This window comes from Coregonus lavaretus (genome assembly GCF_964263955.1).
Source record: "Coregonus lavaretus genome assembly, chromosome: 13".
In the NCBI taxonomy this organism is placed as follows: Eukaryota; Metazoa; Chordata; class Actinopteri; order Salmoniformes; family Salmonidae; genus Coregonus; species Coregonus lavaretus.
In genome coordinates this window covers 25,150,008-25,166,390 of record NC_140000.1, presented here as the reverse complement: position 1 = coordinate 25,166,390, position 16,383 = coordinate 25,150,008, and the positions used below count along the sequence as shown (strand labels likewise).

General features: G+C 40.3%; 1 protein-coding gene across 3 annotated transcripts; it reads left to right on the top strand.

Moving 5' to 3' along the window:
• The first annotated feature begins 2,434 nt into the window (after positions 1 to 2,434).
• LOC311139916 (Friend leukemia integration 1 transcription factor-like) lies at positions 2,435 to 16,314 on the top strand. Of its 3 annotated transcripts, none has more exons than XM_084174914.1 (10): positions 2,469 to 2,595; positions 7,533 to 7,738; positions 8,347 to 8,516; positions 9,492 to 9,695; positions 9,813 to 9,887; positions 12,226 to 12,297; positions 12,578 to 12,640; positions 12,774 to 12,821; positions 13,159 to 13,242; positions 13,862 to 16,314. In XM_084174914.1, the coding sequence occupies exons 1-10, from the start codon at positions 2,578 to 2,580 to the stop codon at positions 14,383 to 14,385; spliced, it is 1,464 nt and encodes a 487-aa protein (XP_084031040.1). In that variant the 5' UTR covers positions 2,469 to 2,577; the 3' UTR covers positions 14,386 to 16,314. The 3 variants fall into 3 exon arrangements, with proteins under 3 accessions (XP_084031041.1, XP_084031040.1, XP_084031042.1); XM_084174916.1 differs by lacking the exon at positions 2,469 to 2,595 and adding an exon at positions 3,006 to 3,153; XM_084174915.1 differs by lacking the exon at positions 13,159 to 13,242 and having other exon boundaries at positions 2,435 to 2,595.
• The last annotated feature ends 69 nt before the right edge of the window (positions 16,315 to 16,383 follow it).

Here is a 16,383-nt window from a genome sequence, read left to right as displayed (position 1 = left end):
AACTGCGGTTTAACTGGCTGTGACGTCAGCCACGACTCACGAACACAGATTTGGTAGCCAGACACACACACTCATTCACAAAAAATCTATCATAAAATGGTCAATTGAGCGCCGAAAATCTAATCAACATTGCATGCCCAATTGGCTATCTTACTCCCATGATAAATTGACATCCCATTCATGATCAGATAATGTAAGGATAGTTTATTAGTGTAATCCTAGATATATTATTTTATAGGAATACAGCTTGATCTACAAATTATTTTATTTAAATTAGGCCTATAGAAACTAGCCAATGTATTGAGAAAATGTTTCCCCCCAATTAGGTCTATAGCGAATGCCCAATAGGCTACACCAAAACGCCGGTATGTCTATCAATAGGCTAGGCCGACTTTAAATAAATAAGGTTCAATTATTTGAACTTGATCTTATATTTATTTTCTCACCTTTAATATATTTTTACGTTGACATTGACGCATGCACATAGACCAAAACACATTAGGCCTATACTATCAAACAGGCCGCTAGACCTTGAACAGTGGTGACAAGTTATTGGTTGTGGACATTTTAAAGAAAAAAGGCAATTGTATTTTGTCATTAAAAAATCTATGTAAATCATGGCCTTTTTCTATGCTTGGTAACGTAGACTAAGCACAACCCCATGCCAGCCAGGGTTGGGGACAGAGAGGGTGTTTTAAAATCAGAACTTCCAAGTTGATTATAATGAGGTGGGAGGCCATGAGCATATCTTTAGAAGCCATTCAACAGAACAATAGCCCGTAAACTACATGCTGAAGCTCCGAAATCACGGCGTGAGTGGCCTGAGCAGATAAGGGCGGCACAAGCGCCTTGTATAAACAAACACCGCAATTTTCCCCGTCTGAGAAAAAAATACATCTGGAAAAGTGAGCTGCCAAGTCGTGTACGGTGTGGGAGGCACGAGTCGTGATTGGGACCCCCCCTGTCTCCAGACAAGGACACATGGGAGTTCGAGTTACACAACCTCTTGGCCGGCCTAATGATGACGAGTCCATCATCAACTCAACTCATTTACCAACTGAATAGTGACACAATGGAAAAACTCCAGAATATTATAAAGCTGAACAATACCATAACCTCAATCAAAATATCTCATAGACGATCTTAATAAATAAAAATAGGCCTAAACATTGTTCAGTGGACTGAAGGAAAAGTTAAAATATATTTCGTTATTTCCTTGCACAAACAAGAAAACTTTTAAACGTATAAGACAGAAAATGCATAATAAATCTAGGTATACTAGTAGGCTATTAATGCTGTGCCTTGTAACCGGGCTTGGGTTAATCTCATCTAGACTATATATATTTGTATTTATTTTTACATAAAAAGTCCAAAGAAAGTTTCGATGTTCTGAACACGTTATGGTGATAGACAAAATAAAGTGGGTATAGCCTACTCCATGCATGCGTTAAAGCCAGATTGAGGCATAAGCAATGTGTGATAGCTTTCATGATAAACCCATGGAAATTGATAATTAAAAACAAATATTTTCTATGAAAATACAGAAACTCACTTTTTCTTTTTCACTTTGTCTATCTTTGCACACAATTAAATCATAAAACAATGTATTACGAATTGTGTAAAGTCACCGTTTACATTCAACCTCAATGAAGTGCATTGGGTCTATTATAGCCATATCTATAGTCTCCATCTATACTTGCAGACTAAAAAAGTATAGGCCTTAAAATATGCACTTTCCTACATCGACGATAGATGGTTATTTGTCAGAGAACATTTCTAAGGGGAACATGGTGTAACTTTGTAACATACTTTGTGAGGAGGTTCTTTTTATCACAGTGTGCAAGTTTGCGGTCAGAGATTTTTTGACATCAGTTGCAATTTCCGGAGTCATATTTAGAAAAACTACAGGAAGGCTCTACAATGTTAATTACCACTATGGTTATTATGGTGAGGCTATTCAAGTTTAGAAAGTTGCCAGCAACAGGCTTTTGAATGTCAAACTAATGTGTTTATCTCAACAATGTCCATGAACAAATTAGAAATAGGCCTACATTCATTTGTAAATGACATGTTGCGTGGAACACACATGATGCAATGTGTTTGTGCACCGCAAAATGCATGATGGCAATAAATATTTCTCTAAACATTACTGGACGATAACAACACTCGGAGCAAAGCCTACAGAAGCCCAACAGCTCTGCACCTTAATTGTGTCCAATCATCAGCCTGATCAACTTTTACGCACAGTCAGATTAGGAAGATTGTCATCGTTGGTTTGTAGGCTAATCAGCAGGTTTCTGTGTGCAATGTTCTAAGAAATTAAAAAGGACTTCGTTTCACCAGTAGGGACCCAGCCCTAATGCGTTGTTAGAGTGACTTCACTTCCCAATTTAGAGTGAGAGAGAGAAAAAAAGCTGCCATCCGGTTATGGACTAAGCGAGAATTGTTGCTGCAATGGTTTGCGCCAAAGGGTAAATGCGCTTGTGCATGGGTTGATGCGATTCAGTCAGGCTTTCCAGACTAGTTATAACGTGTTTAAATGACTAAATGAGAAACAACGACTGAGTGACTGCTACAATGGACTGTACGATAAAGGTAGGCGATTGAACTGGTTTTATTGTCGCTTGTGAAAACGATACGCAGCCACCCACTGAGTCGGTTAGCACGTCTCTGTTTGTTGAGTGAGAGAGGCAAAGCGGTGATGCGAGGTCCCCACTCTTTCCTTCTTGTACAAAATTTCCTCTTCCTTCCCGTTCGTGGTTGTATGTCGGCTCTTTAATAACACAAGTAACCACTACATCTTTACACTCCGATAAAAACGAAATGGTGTCCAGCACTGCACGCGTAAAAAGGGGCGCGCAAAACTCGCGATTTTAATTGTTTCGTTTAATCAAGTTTTATGCAGACGTTCCTGGGTCAAAAGCAAATATGCTAGCTTAAAGAAAGTTACAGGTAATTTAAAGAAGCGATGCACCTGTCCCAATTGATGATAAAGACGACACAATTGAGGCACATTACACAGCATATAAGCAATCTTGATCAGTACAAATTTATTGGAGCGCGCTCGTGGTAGGTGTCTTGGCGTCATGGAAAGTATTTGGAATATAAGGCCACTTTCCATAGAGTGGAGGATCGAAATCCGTGAGATGACAGGTATTTTATATTTTACATTTCTTTCAACATTAATCATCATTACCACAACATATGAATAACTGTTAGGATTATCTTATCCAATTAACAAAAGGACTTCAATAAATTATTTTTCTTCAATCGAATTATTAAAATGGGGTAATGTAAAGATGATCTAAAGTTTACCGAAATTGATGAGAATAATTAGGCTACTATCTGCAGCCTAACTGTTATTGGAATAGATAAAATATTGACTTATCCAATTGTTCATTTTTCTCATGAAGGTGGGGCACAAACCCTGACAAAGACAACCGAACAGCAACAATTACAAATATAACGTATTGAGTTATTCCTTGTTATAGCAATAATGATGATTATTTTCACATAATAGGGTGAATTTAACCAAACAGTTAACAAATAGTTCGACAAAAATATGTAGAGCCTAATTAAATAGCTTGTTCTATAAAACAACAAGGACCTTCAGCTTTGAATAAAAAATGCACTAAAACGAATGGATGATCTGCCAAGGTTATAAAGCTCACGATCAATTCAGTCTATTTGCAGAACGAAACATCAATTTAGAAGCTAATAACGAAACGAAATAAATGAGTTAACAGGTTTTGAAATTGGTTGAGGAACCATGTTGATGATATATTGATGTAGCTAACGCATTGGAATAAACCATTTACATTACAATTGTAATGTAATTGTATTAAACTTGATTAAATTGATAAAAATGTATATGTTTTGGACCAACAACTTTAGCCTACATTTTAACACGCATTGCAGGTGTCCATCCTGTTTCTCGTCCACTGAAGTCAAATCTCTTCCAGAAACATGTTAACGAAATGATCATTACTTTTCTTCATACCCTACAGCTATTACAACACATAGGCCTAACATACTTAGGCTACTATTTGGATAACCTGAGGGGGGGAATAAATAGGCTACTTCTGGTTACTGAAAATGGATGTTATTACAGTGACATATAGAGCGTAATTTAGGAGCGCGCGCACGCACGCATGCACGCACTCACACAAACACACAAACACACACTTTTACAACTTAAATATGACGGCCCATCTACTGAAACATGGATATTTACTAAAACATCCAGATAAAGTCAATTGTTTTTGTCACAAAGTTATTTAAAGAATATAGTGGCCTAAACTGCAAACAGGAGCGCTTGTCAGGTGTCGTTATCTGAACTCTGCAGGCTTCCTGTCTCAAACCTCAGACTTTCCGCACACATTTCCGCTCCCTCGACACGAAAAAGGCAACAGAGACTTTGCAAAACAGAATCAAGTCACTGGATGTGTCGAGGCACTGCATTGTTTTAGATGTGAATAAATTAACTCTGAATATAACCAAGACGACCGTGCTCATACTCCATGTGTATCCTTTATCTTGGCAGCTACATGCTTTAAGTTTCTATTGTCTAAAAGCCATGTCATAGAAGCCATGATGTTGCCATATCAAAAGTTGTGTAAACCACGTTTTTGCATGTTGAAGGAGCAGCTGCAGCAGGCCTTTGCAAAATCAGCTCTACTTCTGCTTTCTTGGCCTCTATACCATATTGAGGACAGAGTTGGTCACATGTTACATAGATCACTGTGGTGAATTAGTGATCAACCCATGCAATAAGCAAAACAAACAGTTTCTTAATATATGACTCTTGTTTCAATAGGCAGTTATTTATTCATTTCATATGTGATAAACAATAACATAATTAACTTTTTTTAGATGTACACTTTTTATCCATTTACTTTTTAAATCATAGATGATTGAATATTTAGCAGAGTTAATCTTTTCTTGTTTGGCAATTAACATTCACCTTGGTAGACAAACTCTTTGCAATTTGAGGCCTCTATGGAAAGGCACCATGAGCACAGATCAAAGCTAAAATAAATTCACAACATAAATCGACTTCAGCAATGATATGGAACAAAAGTGAATCTAACCATGATAGTTAGGCATGTAGGCTGCAATGCATTTGGTTTAGACTAATAATCAGTCTCCCTTGTGAATCAAGGATATATCTAGGAACTGTAAGAGAGAGCAGGTGGGAAGCAGGAGTTGGACAAGTAAATGTTGGTTTTGTTTTTGCACTGTGTTTGAGTTCTCCTAGAAGGTTCTTGAGCTAGAGCTCTGTTGTGAATGTGAGGATGTTTCACAACAGTTGGTTGTACATGGTGGTGGTACAAGGATGTATCACTATCGGTTACTATGGCATTCCGTGAACTGTGTGAGCACCACCCTATGCGGCTGATTCATAAGATGATTATCTGATGTGCTGCTAACCATCAACCATTAAGCAGCTGAACCTGAGACGACAGACTTTAACTTACAGTCCTACATCTTCTGCCTGTGTATGGTTTAGTTGGCTTTTGTATTTTGTTCAACAGCCCTTTTTATGGCAGCATCTAGTATTAGGCTTAGGTGGGCTTAGTACATTCAGTGCAAACCTTTCAATAGATCAAAATGGCCTAGGTGTGATAATGCACAAATATGTTGAAAATAAAGATTTGAACTTTGACGGCAGAACTGACAGGACTTTGATAATGTGTGTTTGTAGTGTGTATGCTTGAACTTTGACAGCAGAACTGACAGGACTTTAAAATGTGTGTTTGTAGTGTGTATGCTATGTGCGTGTGCAGACAAAATTGTTTTCAAAACTATTTTGTGTCCCTCAGCAACAGGGCCTAGCTTCTACGAAACTCATTGAACAGGAAGTCAGTTGTGGCATTGGCGGTCAGGCCGCATTCAATATATTTGTGTCAGTTTGCAAGCTATAGAGGGAGAGGGAGTGAGAGAGGGGGGGTGGGGAGCGAGAAAGAAAGAGCAGGTGTATGAGCTTGTGGCTGAGAATGCACAAACACGCCATTGAAACAATGAATGAGCCTAATGAAAGATAAGAAGTTCAACAATTGATCAAATCACTCTAATGCATAATATTACAATATGAGAATGGCGCTCATGACCCTTTCCATGAATCGTTGCTGCCCAGCCTCAACCTCTTTTCAGCTCAGCCCTTAGTTTCACTTCTGCAGTCAGGGCCTCAGCAGAACATGAGAGGAGGAGGGAGACAGACAGGGAGAAAAAAGAGAGTAGAAGAGAGAGCGAGAGGAAAGAGACAGAGGAAAGTGACAGAAAGAGAGGAGCGAGAGGGTAACGGTCAGGGAGGAAAGTGTGGAGGACCTGTGATGTGTTGTTCCTTTACCACTGAATACAAACTTATCACGTGTACTAACATTTCAGTATCAGGACTGAAATAATATTGTCAGTTTGATATATTAATATGTCGTTCAATTAAGCTACAATGTTTCTATAGCTAACAGTCCTGTCAGTGTTAGTCTGGAGAAGGAAATTCCACTAAATGTGTACCATGCATAAAACGCTTTACAATGCTCAGGTAACACAATGGAAGAGCGGCACTTTGAACTTCAATCAAGGCTGTGTATTCTTGCTGTCCGACGTACCCAATCCTCCCCCTACCTTCATCAACCCTAGGTTGTTTTCCAGCTTTAAATGAGCCACATCTTTACACTGTGGCCCCCCTCTGTTTCCTTTCCCTTGGCCTGTGCCAAAAGGTTTCTCTGCACATGGGGGCCAGATTTCCTGTGGGCCACCGAAAAAGCCTGGCACTGACGTACGAGTCGCAAAGACAATAGTGAAGTCCTCTAAACATACACGCACTTACTCCCACTTAGACCTACACATATATACTTACCCACACAAAGACTCAACAACAAGGCCTATCCTTACCCACCGTATAGACACAACACGCCCTCACAGACACACACACACACACACACACACACGCACACACACACACGCACACACGCACACACGCACACACACGCACACGCGCGCAGAAGAGTGCCATCTTGAAGAATGGTTTGGAGTTTGGGGGCCTTTGTCAGCGTTAAACACAGGAAGCAGCACAAAGAAAGCGTCTGAAATCTTGATCTGACTCCGCCAAGCTCCCCCCCACCACCCCAATCCCAACGAATTAAAACTGTGACAAAGATCACGGAAGCTCTCATTTCTCCAAACGTTGATGCCAATGTACCGCAAGTAACCGCAATCAAACATTATGATACAGCTAAATTGATCAAATAAAAACAGTGATTTATAAGCCTCATGCCACAATATCCTATTTTACATATAATGTTCCTCAAGCCACCAATCACATGACAAAGTTAGAAACAGGAATTAATAAATCCTTCATCAATAGAACAAGACTCATTAAGGTGTGAAATCTCGTCATGGGTGTTCCATTCAACGTAGTGTGGAAAAACCTCACAGAGGTGTGGGCAGTTTCCTGGCTACCATCATCACATTACTAGTTGAGGCCCATACTTACTGTAACGGCTGACTCCACTGTTTGTCTGTGCCGGCAGGAAGCGCTGTCCGTGGTGAGCGAGGACCAGTCCATTTTCGAGCCGCCCTTCACTGCTGCCACGACCATGCACATGAAGGGCGAGATGACGTCACCGGGAAGCTTCAGCCAGGCCTCCGAAGAGAGCCAAGAACCCACCGAGCCGGAGTGGGCCGGGCCGGGAGCACAGAACCCTGGGAAGAGAGGAGAGCACATCAACGGAACCAGGTGAGGGAGGGCGCATCAGGATTAGCAGTCATCGAGAGAAGTTATACCACTTATTTAGTGTTATATTTACCACATTCCCACTTATTTAGTGTTATATTTACCACATTCCGACTTATTTAGTGTTATATTTACCACATTCCCACTTATTTAGTGTTATATTTACCACATTCCCACTTATTTAGTGTTATATTTACCACATTCCCACTCATTTAGTGTTATATTTACCACATTCCCACTTATTTAGTGTTATATTTACCACATTCCCACTTATTTAGTGTTATATTTACCACATTCCCACTCATTTAGTGTTATATTTACCACATTCCCACTTATTTAGTGTTATATTTACCACATTCCCACTTATTTAGTGTTATATTTACCACATTCCCACTTATTTAGTGCTATATTTACCACATTCCCACTTATTTAGTGTTATATTTACCACATTCCCACTCATTTAGTGTTATATTTACCACATTCCCACTCATGAAATGTTATATTTATCACATTCAAGAGAGTTTACCGTCACCATAATAATACTGAAACAGGATAACACAGAATCATACCAGAATATTACTAATCTCCCTACTCCCTCCCTCTCTCGACAGTCGTGAGTCCCCTGTGGACTGCAGTGTGACCAAACGCTCCCGACACATGAGCAGCAATGATGGGGGTCAGCTGGCCTACCAGGCCTCGTACCCCGAGCCCCGCGCCAGCCCCCAGACTGCCACCCCGCCCAACAGCGCCACAGAGGAGAAGAGAGTCATAGTGCCCGCAGGTGAGGTGCCAACACACTCAGCAAAGGGGTGCCCAGATCCTATGACACACAAAGATCTGCAAAGAGAATTGGCTGGGATGGTGTTCCCATCATATTGCCTTCACCTGTTAAATTATCTTCCATTATCTGGGAGTCAGCCATTAAGAGCAGATTGTGGGGAAGTGAGCATGTTTTTGGAATGGAATCCAGCCAATGAGTCATTGTTGGGAGATTCCACCTAAGATGACATTCCAAACATGAGACATCGTTAGGTGTGGTAAATCTATACAATTAATAGACAAGACTACAAGGTTTGATTCTTAGTCTGAGTCACACAGGCCAAGCTATTCTAGTGGCCATGATAATACAAGGATATGACATCACAGCTGTGTTAAACAAGGACAATGAAGACCCTAGGCCCTATAATCTTTGAGAATTTACAATCAACCAAATAAAAGCTACACAATCAGGCCCCCATTGATTTTGTCATGGTTGAGCATAAGAACACAGCATTAGCCTTGTCAAAATGCATAGAATTGTAAGAAATTGTAGGAGATTAGATTTGAAGCTGCAACATTTTCTCTCCGCTGCCAAGATAATATGTTTGACTTATTATTTGGTCTGTGTCTGTTTTTTCACCGCTCAACCCTTATGGTGAGTCGCGACTCAAAAGAAACCTCAATTGGTAGGTCACAAAGCAAAACAGTTTGGGAACCCCTGCCCTAGGGTACAGACAGAGGCAGCTCCCAACTACTGTCTGATATTTTGGGGTATTCATGAGGTCCATACGTCATCTTTGGGTTCTTACTGTACTTTAAAAAATACCTTTAATTTCATTTGAGGAGAAAAAACGTTTCCATTTAACTTCCATAAAACGAGTAACTTCTCAACTTTATGAGATGCTTGGTCTGTGTGAGTTACAACAAACTCCTGCTACCACAACTTACCAATCTCTCTTCCTTCTCTCCGTCCTTCTCCTCTTCCTCCTGGTCCCAGACCCTGAGGTGTGGACCCAAGACCATGTGCGCCAGTGGCTGGACTGGGCCATCAAGGAGTACAGCCTGGAGGAGGTGGACATCATGCACTTCCACACACTGGAGGGCAAGGCCCTCTGCAAGATGACCAAAGAGGATATGATGCGCCTCACGTCCGCCTACAACACAGACATTCTGCTCGGCCACCTCAATTACCTCCGGCAGAGTAAGGGTTACGGCCTGGGACTCGTAGAAACATTTCATATGACTATTTTCATACTCCATGAGGACATATCTGATCTATGTATCCCATTTTGTAACCTTCTTTGAATCTCTTTTTTAGGCAGCCCTACTTTCTCCTACCCCACAACTCCAACCAACAACACACAGCAACAACCCAGACTACAGGTTAAATCAGGTAAGACAATTAACTTTACAACTCATATTTGAGACCGACATCAATTTTGGGCCCATTAAAACAATAACTGCATTACCAAGAACATAGTGACTTAGTGCAAAATCCTTAAACTGCATGCATAAAGAACCTGGAGCTAGCAAGCATTGAGATATACAGCCTTAAAATGAGAAGGGGATTAAAATGGAGGGTTTTTGTGGAAGGAATCATCTATTCAAACCTCTCTCTGAGGCAGATCAAATACTTGACTAATTTAATGGATTCAAAATGAAGTGTTGAGTTGCCATTCCAGATTACATAGTTTAGAGCGCTTTAAAGTTTCTTGGCGGAGTGTTTCCCTGAGTTGACGACTCTTTGACGAGTCCACGACTCAACAGTCAGTTTCAGACAGGAAACAGCTGCACCGGCAGAGGAAAATGGGGGGGTATGGGTCCCAATTTGGGACACAATTGACAATCTAGTGGCAACAGAGGTGGCCAGGACAAAAGGACACTCACCCCAAGGAATACTGGACAATCTTCAGCTCTCCTTTGTCTTCTGACTGCTTCAAATCACCCTTTTTGAGTCTCCATTTATGGGCTTCCTTCCATAGACTGTAAAAAAAATATATGGATGAAGCATCGATGACGTTACCCTATTGTTTCCTATGGGAATGCTCAGTGGCGCATTTGATGGTCAGGAAGTATGATTTCAGCGTGTCACCATCTTGCTAAACGGAGGAGTTTTTGGATACATTGCATGCGTAGTTTGAGCTCCTCTAGGAAGTGACGTTGCAGGTTAGCTCAGTGTTGACCCCTCTCATGTAGTATGTCAAGTTGAAGGCCCTCCGAGGTACTGCAGGCTGACATTAGCAACTAAATGATCCTTATAACTTCGTCTGTGTGTGATTTTAAAGTAATCAGCTCAAGGACATGCATCTGGTGAAATAGAAGCAACTATTGATACCATGATTGTGTTCGGAAAAAAATGCTGCCTTCCTTCTATGGCTGCTGGGTGAATCCATTTCAATTCAATCACTTTTGGACAGCCCCCCTTTTGATTTGAACAAAACCTTCCATACATATTTTCCCATTGTAGAAGTGCTCAGAAAGTTACTTTTTGGACCCAAATGCAAAAACATTCAAGAGATGAAGGTGCTCAAAGTTGACCTATTTTGCATACCCCACCATACCATGAGACGTCCATGTCTTAATCACTGGAAAAGATAAACGGTTGAGATTGCTATAATTTAAAAGCTTACAAAGAGTGTTGTCAAACTATTTAATAATTTCTTGAAAATAAAATGTAATTTAACCTTAAACATAAATTATCTATAAACGTTGAAACTCCGATTTGCTTCATATTCAAATATGTTGTAGCTAAGACCCTATTTCACATATTCTCAGGTTTTTGTGTTGTGCCCGCCATCGGTTGAGACAACATGCTCTTGAATACAGGGTGGGTGTTATGTTCTGGTAAATGTACAAAAATGGGAATATAATTGAAAGTTCAACTTTCAAATGGTACCACAAAGATGGTTGGAGGTCCACACATCAGAAAATGTTGACTTGAATGGGAATATATGTTGTTTTAAATTATACTGTTAATCCTCCATAGGAAACCTATTGAAATCATAGAAATATAGATAATAGAATAGACATGACCATTTAAGTTTGCATTCGACGGTGGGTGGACCGGCGGCCATCTTTGTGGTAGTAATTAGAAGTAAACATTAACATTTCAATTTCAATGATGTACCAGCTAAATTGCAGTGGTCTGAAAGGATAGGTCCATTATTTTTCTATGACTGAAATGACACCCACCCTGTATTCAAGAGCATGTTGTGTCTCAACCAATGGCAGGCACAACACAAAAACCTCAGATGATATAAAGTAGGGTCTAAGCTACAACATATGCAAATATGAAGAAAATAATCAGAGTTGACGTGTTTTTAGATAATTTACGTTAAAGGTATTATTTATTATTTAGTCATTTATTTGAAAACAGTTTGAAAAACCTTTTTATAAGCTTTTAACTGATATCAAACTCAACTGTTTATCCTTTCCAGTGATGAAGACATGGATGTCTCATAGATGGTGTGCAAAATGGGTCAACTTTGAGCACCTTTTATCTCCTAAATGTTTTGGCATTCAGGTCCAAAAAGTCACTTTCTGACTACTTCTTCCATGTAAAAACATTTTATGGAAAGTTTTGTTTAAATCAAAAGGGATGCTGTCAAAAAGTGATGGAATTCAAATGGATTTATTTACCCTGCTACCCTGTCTGTCTTGTATGCTTAAAAGCACTCTCTGAACTTTCTTCCTGTGGATACCTCGTCTCACCCTCCGTTCTTTTTGAGCAGAGAACAGCTATGAAGAGATAGGCAGAAGGAACAGCTGGTCATCGAACCCAATGCCGCCTGCAGTACCCAAAGGTACAATAACAGACGTCACATCTCATTCTCAGTGCTTTACATTTATTGTGAGCACTAAGGCAGATTCATACTAATAGTTGTATCAGATATTAGTTAGGCAACTTCTTTCTAGAAATTATTACCACAGTGTTTCACAGTGGAGACAGAATACATTCATTAAGTCAAGCATTTTGTAGTTAAAGATGGAATAATAATGATAAAGCAAATTAAGAGTAAACAGAGAACTTTGTCGACATGTTTTCATTGTGCTGATAAATACATCATGTTGTTTATGATTTAGGTTCTCCCATGGAGCATCAAAACAGCACCAGAGTCACAGAGCCTCCGCCGAGAATTGTGCAAGGTGTGCATCTGTACTGCTTTCTCTTGTTTCCTGATCCTAGTTTGTTGTAACAGTGGTATAACCTTTGTACCAGTCAAGTCAACAATGTCTTAATAGACCAATCTAACCTTTCCAACCCTTAATTTCCTTGCAGACCCATACCAAGCATTAGGTCCCATCAGCAGTCGTCTAGCCAACCCAGGTGAGAGCATATCCCATAATGCACCATGTTAAACAGGTGAACCAAATAGGTGGAGATAAATGTGGCCTTTACACTGTCCGCTTTTGTGTCATGAACTGTAACACACCAAAAGAGAATGAATAGGAGAAAAGAGGAGAGCAGAGGTATTCCTTAAAAAGAGAACAATTAATAGTCATACATTCCCTGTCTGGGATGGCACATTGACAAAAACGTCCACCTAGATGATAGCATTATACATTCGCGCCCTCAGCAAAACTAGGCTGAAACATTTGAATTATTGTCTCCCGTTGACCAGAATGACCCTGTTTGACAGAATGAATTCTGTATCTCCTCACAGAAGGCCAGGCCCTCCACTCCAAGAACCGAACAGGCAAACACAGTTCATACAGGCTGCCTGACCCCAGCGCTCACAGGCCTGTGGGTAGGTTTCTGCCTGGTCCACCCACGTTCTGTCTCTCTCAATGGCACACAGTGAAAAAGGTCACATTTGCAGAAGTAGAACCACAAGTTCAAACTTGAAAGTGTATTTAGAATCCTGGTGGCATCTCTTATTCAAGTTATATTCTCAGACACAGACACCCATGGGACATAGATTGATTTGACAATAGCAAAATAGTCCACGAGAAGGAGATATCAATGGTGCGTGAATGAAACTGCATGTGAATGAGTTAAATTGTATTTTTGTGTCAAATTGCCAGTTGGCAACCCATACCTTACGGGATTAATTGAAACAAACAAGAATGACAATGATTCACAGTGATAATTTGGTGATAATTATTCCGGTGTTCTGTGCAGTGCACATCGCATAAAGAATGAAATGGAAATCAATACATAATAGTAGATAAGGATATTCAAGCAAAAAACATTTAAAACATCTATACAAATACAGAAAAATGAAATGTGTGTATGGATAAAACTACACTAATCTACAAACAATCCTACTCTTAAGAGGAGCATTTCAGAACCAGATCTTGCTTTAACAGAACCCAGCCCTTTGATGCATCCATCCCCTTCACACCCTGTCCCATTTCTCTTCCTAGGCTCTGGACAGATCCAACTGTGGCAGTTCCTGCTGGAGCTGCTGTCGGACAGCAACAACTCCAGCATCATCACCTGGGAGGGCACCAATGGCGAGTTCAAGATGACCGACCCGGATGAGGTAGCCAAGCGTTGGGGCGAGCGCAAGAGCAAGCCCAACATGAACTACGACAAGCTGAGCCGCGCCCTGCGCTACTACTACGACAAGAACATCATGACCAAGGTGCACGGCAAGCGCTACGCCTACAAGTTTGACTTCCAGGGGATCTCACAGGCCCACCAGAGCCACGGAGGGGAGGGGGGCATTGTTAAGTATCAGACTGAGGTGTCTTATGCCCAGTCCTACCACAGCCACCAGCCAAAAATGAACTTCATGAACACACATGCCGCCCCTATGCCCGTGTCCCCTGGGAACTTTTTCGGGCCGCCTACAAATTACTGGAACTCAACAACCAGCCCCATGTATCCAGGGTCTCCCATGCCAAGGCACCCGGGGACTCACTCCCACCTGAGCTCATACTACTGAGGCCTGGGTGTGTTGCACTAGACTGGTTGGGCTGGCAGAGCTTTCTGAAACAGACTGATATCCAAGATACCATCCACAATGTATCTGGTCTGAAATGTCTAAATTACGTTGTTGTAACGCTATGCGAGTTGTACAATGGACAATCATGCTCATGTCACATCTTAAAGCAGAGGCACCAGAAGATAGAAAAAGAGAAGAGGGTAAACAATGTGAAGAAGCAATGATGACTAGTAGAGACAAAGGGATTGCCATGAACGTTCTGCCTTTTTCAATTTCTCAATTATGGAGGTTGAGAATTAGTTTATATTATATCCTGTGATTCGGTTGTTTGAAAACCACGTTTTTCAATTATGTAAGTATTTTGTTTAATATGTGACTGAGGTCATTGAAGGACTTAAAACCTCTCAAATGTAATGGCAAAATGTAGATTTCCGCCTAAATAGACATACCCAAAAGTAACTGCTATTCATGTGTAATTACGTGATTCTGACATGCACAAACTTGGTATATTTGGAAAGAAGACATCTGGGAGATTATGGGGAAATTATCAGAAGATAAATAGGAGTTACATAGTTCAAAATACACAAGATCAAGTACAGACAAAATAACCGTTTTTTAATTTTATTTATTTTGAAAGTCATCTTTCATTGACAAGCTATAAGTGAATTATTGATGACTAGAGCTGGAATCACATCAGATGGCTTCCACAACATGTGAGCAGTATCAGAAAAAAATAGACCTAACAACTAGAAATGGGCAGATGTTTTAGTAAGTGGTGTCAGGTGTGGTCACGGGACGTTTCCAAGTGTCCCTAAACCTCTCCAAAGTGGCATATTGTCTGTAAATTCGATAATCCCAGTGCTATTACATATTTGCAATCACTAAATGCCATTTATTCAGTACAAAAACACAATTTCTACCATATCAACCTCACGCAAATATTGTGGTGGTGTTATGGGGTATCCAGGGTACATTCAAGTGTCATTTCCTCTCCAAAGTATCAGAATGTGATAATTGCACTGTTTTTGCACACTGGATGTGCCTAAAAGTTATTGTTCACTATAAAAACTAAATTTCAACAACACCAACCTCTCTCAAACATTGTGGTGGTGTCGGGGGACATACAGGGAATATGGATGCCTACAGCGCATAAGAAGGCAACATATTTTTGATCCGCAACGATAGTCACTCAGTGCACATTAGATGTCAAAAACCATCAGATTACATTGACAATATGCTAGATGTGTTCCTACCAACCTAAGGATTCATTTGATACCCCCCATGTAGCTATAGCTCAAACACAGACCAAATTGAAGCTTACCTTGTAAGATGTTTGCTGTTTGGTGAAAACAATGTGTAAAATAAACATTTTGACTCTCGGGGCTGGTGATCAATAACGACAGACAAATAAGATATCCTCATGATCTGTGCAGTCCCGGCTTTCGATGTATATCAATGTATTCAGTGTTAATTTTGTTTATGCTTCACAAAGCTAACCGGAACGTAGGTAACAGCCATCTTGAAATGAGGTCATCGGCTTGGCCTGCCCTTATAAATTCGTATGCCCATATATGGTAGTACGTCATACCGAAGATTTGAAGGCACCGATCAATAACCAAGATTATCAGCTTTCCGCAGACACCATGCTTTTGTAGATAGGGGCTACCGTTCTCATACCAGACTGAATTGAATAAACCAAAAAAATCAAATAGGGTCCCCAAATATGGGGCCTTTACGTTTAAGAGGTTTTAAGGGGAAAGTCACTGAGTGTGGGAAGTGGTGAAACTGTGTTATGAGGTCTTTATATCAATTATTATATTAATCGATCTAACATTTGTAAAAGTATAATTGTACAGAATGTTTCATACAATTGTAGCAATAAAACATTGACCCATGTAGTAATGCTAATAAAGGAACTTGTATATTTCAGTTGGTCTCCTCTCTTTTCATTTTAACTGACAAAAATATTAACAAGATGGTAATTATTTTATTTTTTAT

Bases quoted from the DNA above. Each gene is read 5' to 3' on its own strand.
- LOC311139916 (XM_084174914.1), top strand. The intron at 9,696-9,812 runs GTAAGGGTTACG...TCTCTTTTTTAG, and splicing joins CCTCAATTACCTCCGGCAGA to GCAGCCCTACTTTCTCCTAC. The intron at 12,822-13,158 runs GTGAGAGCATAT...ATCTCCTCACAG, and splicing joins CAGTCGTCTAGCCAACCCAG to AAGGCCAGGCCCTCCACTCC.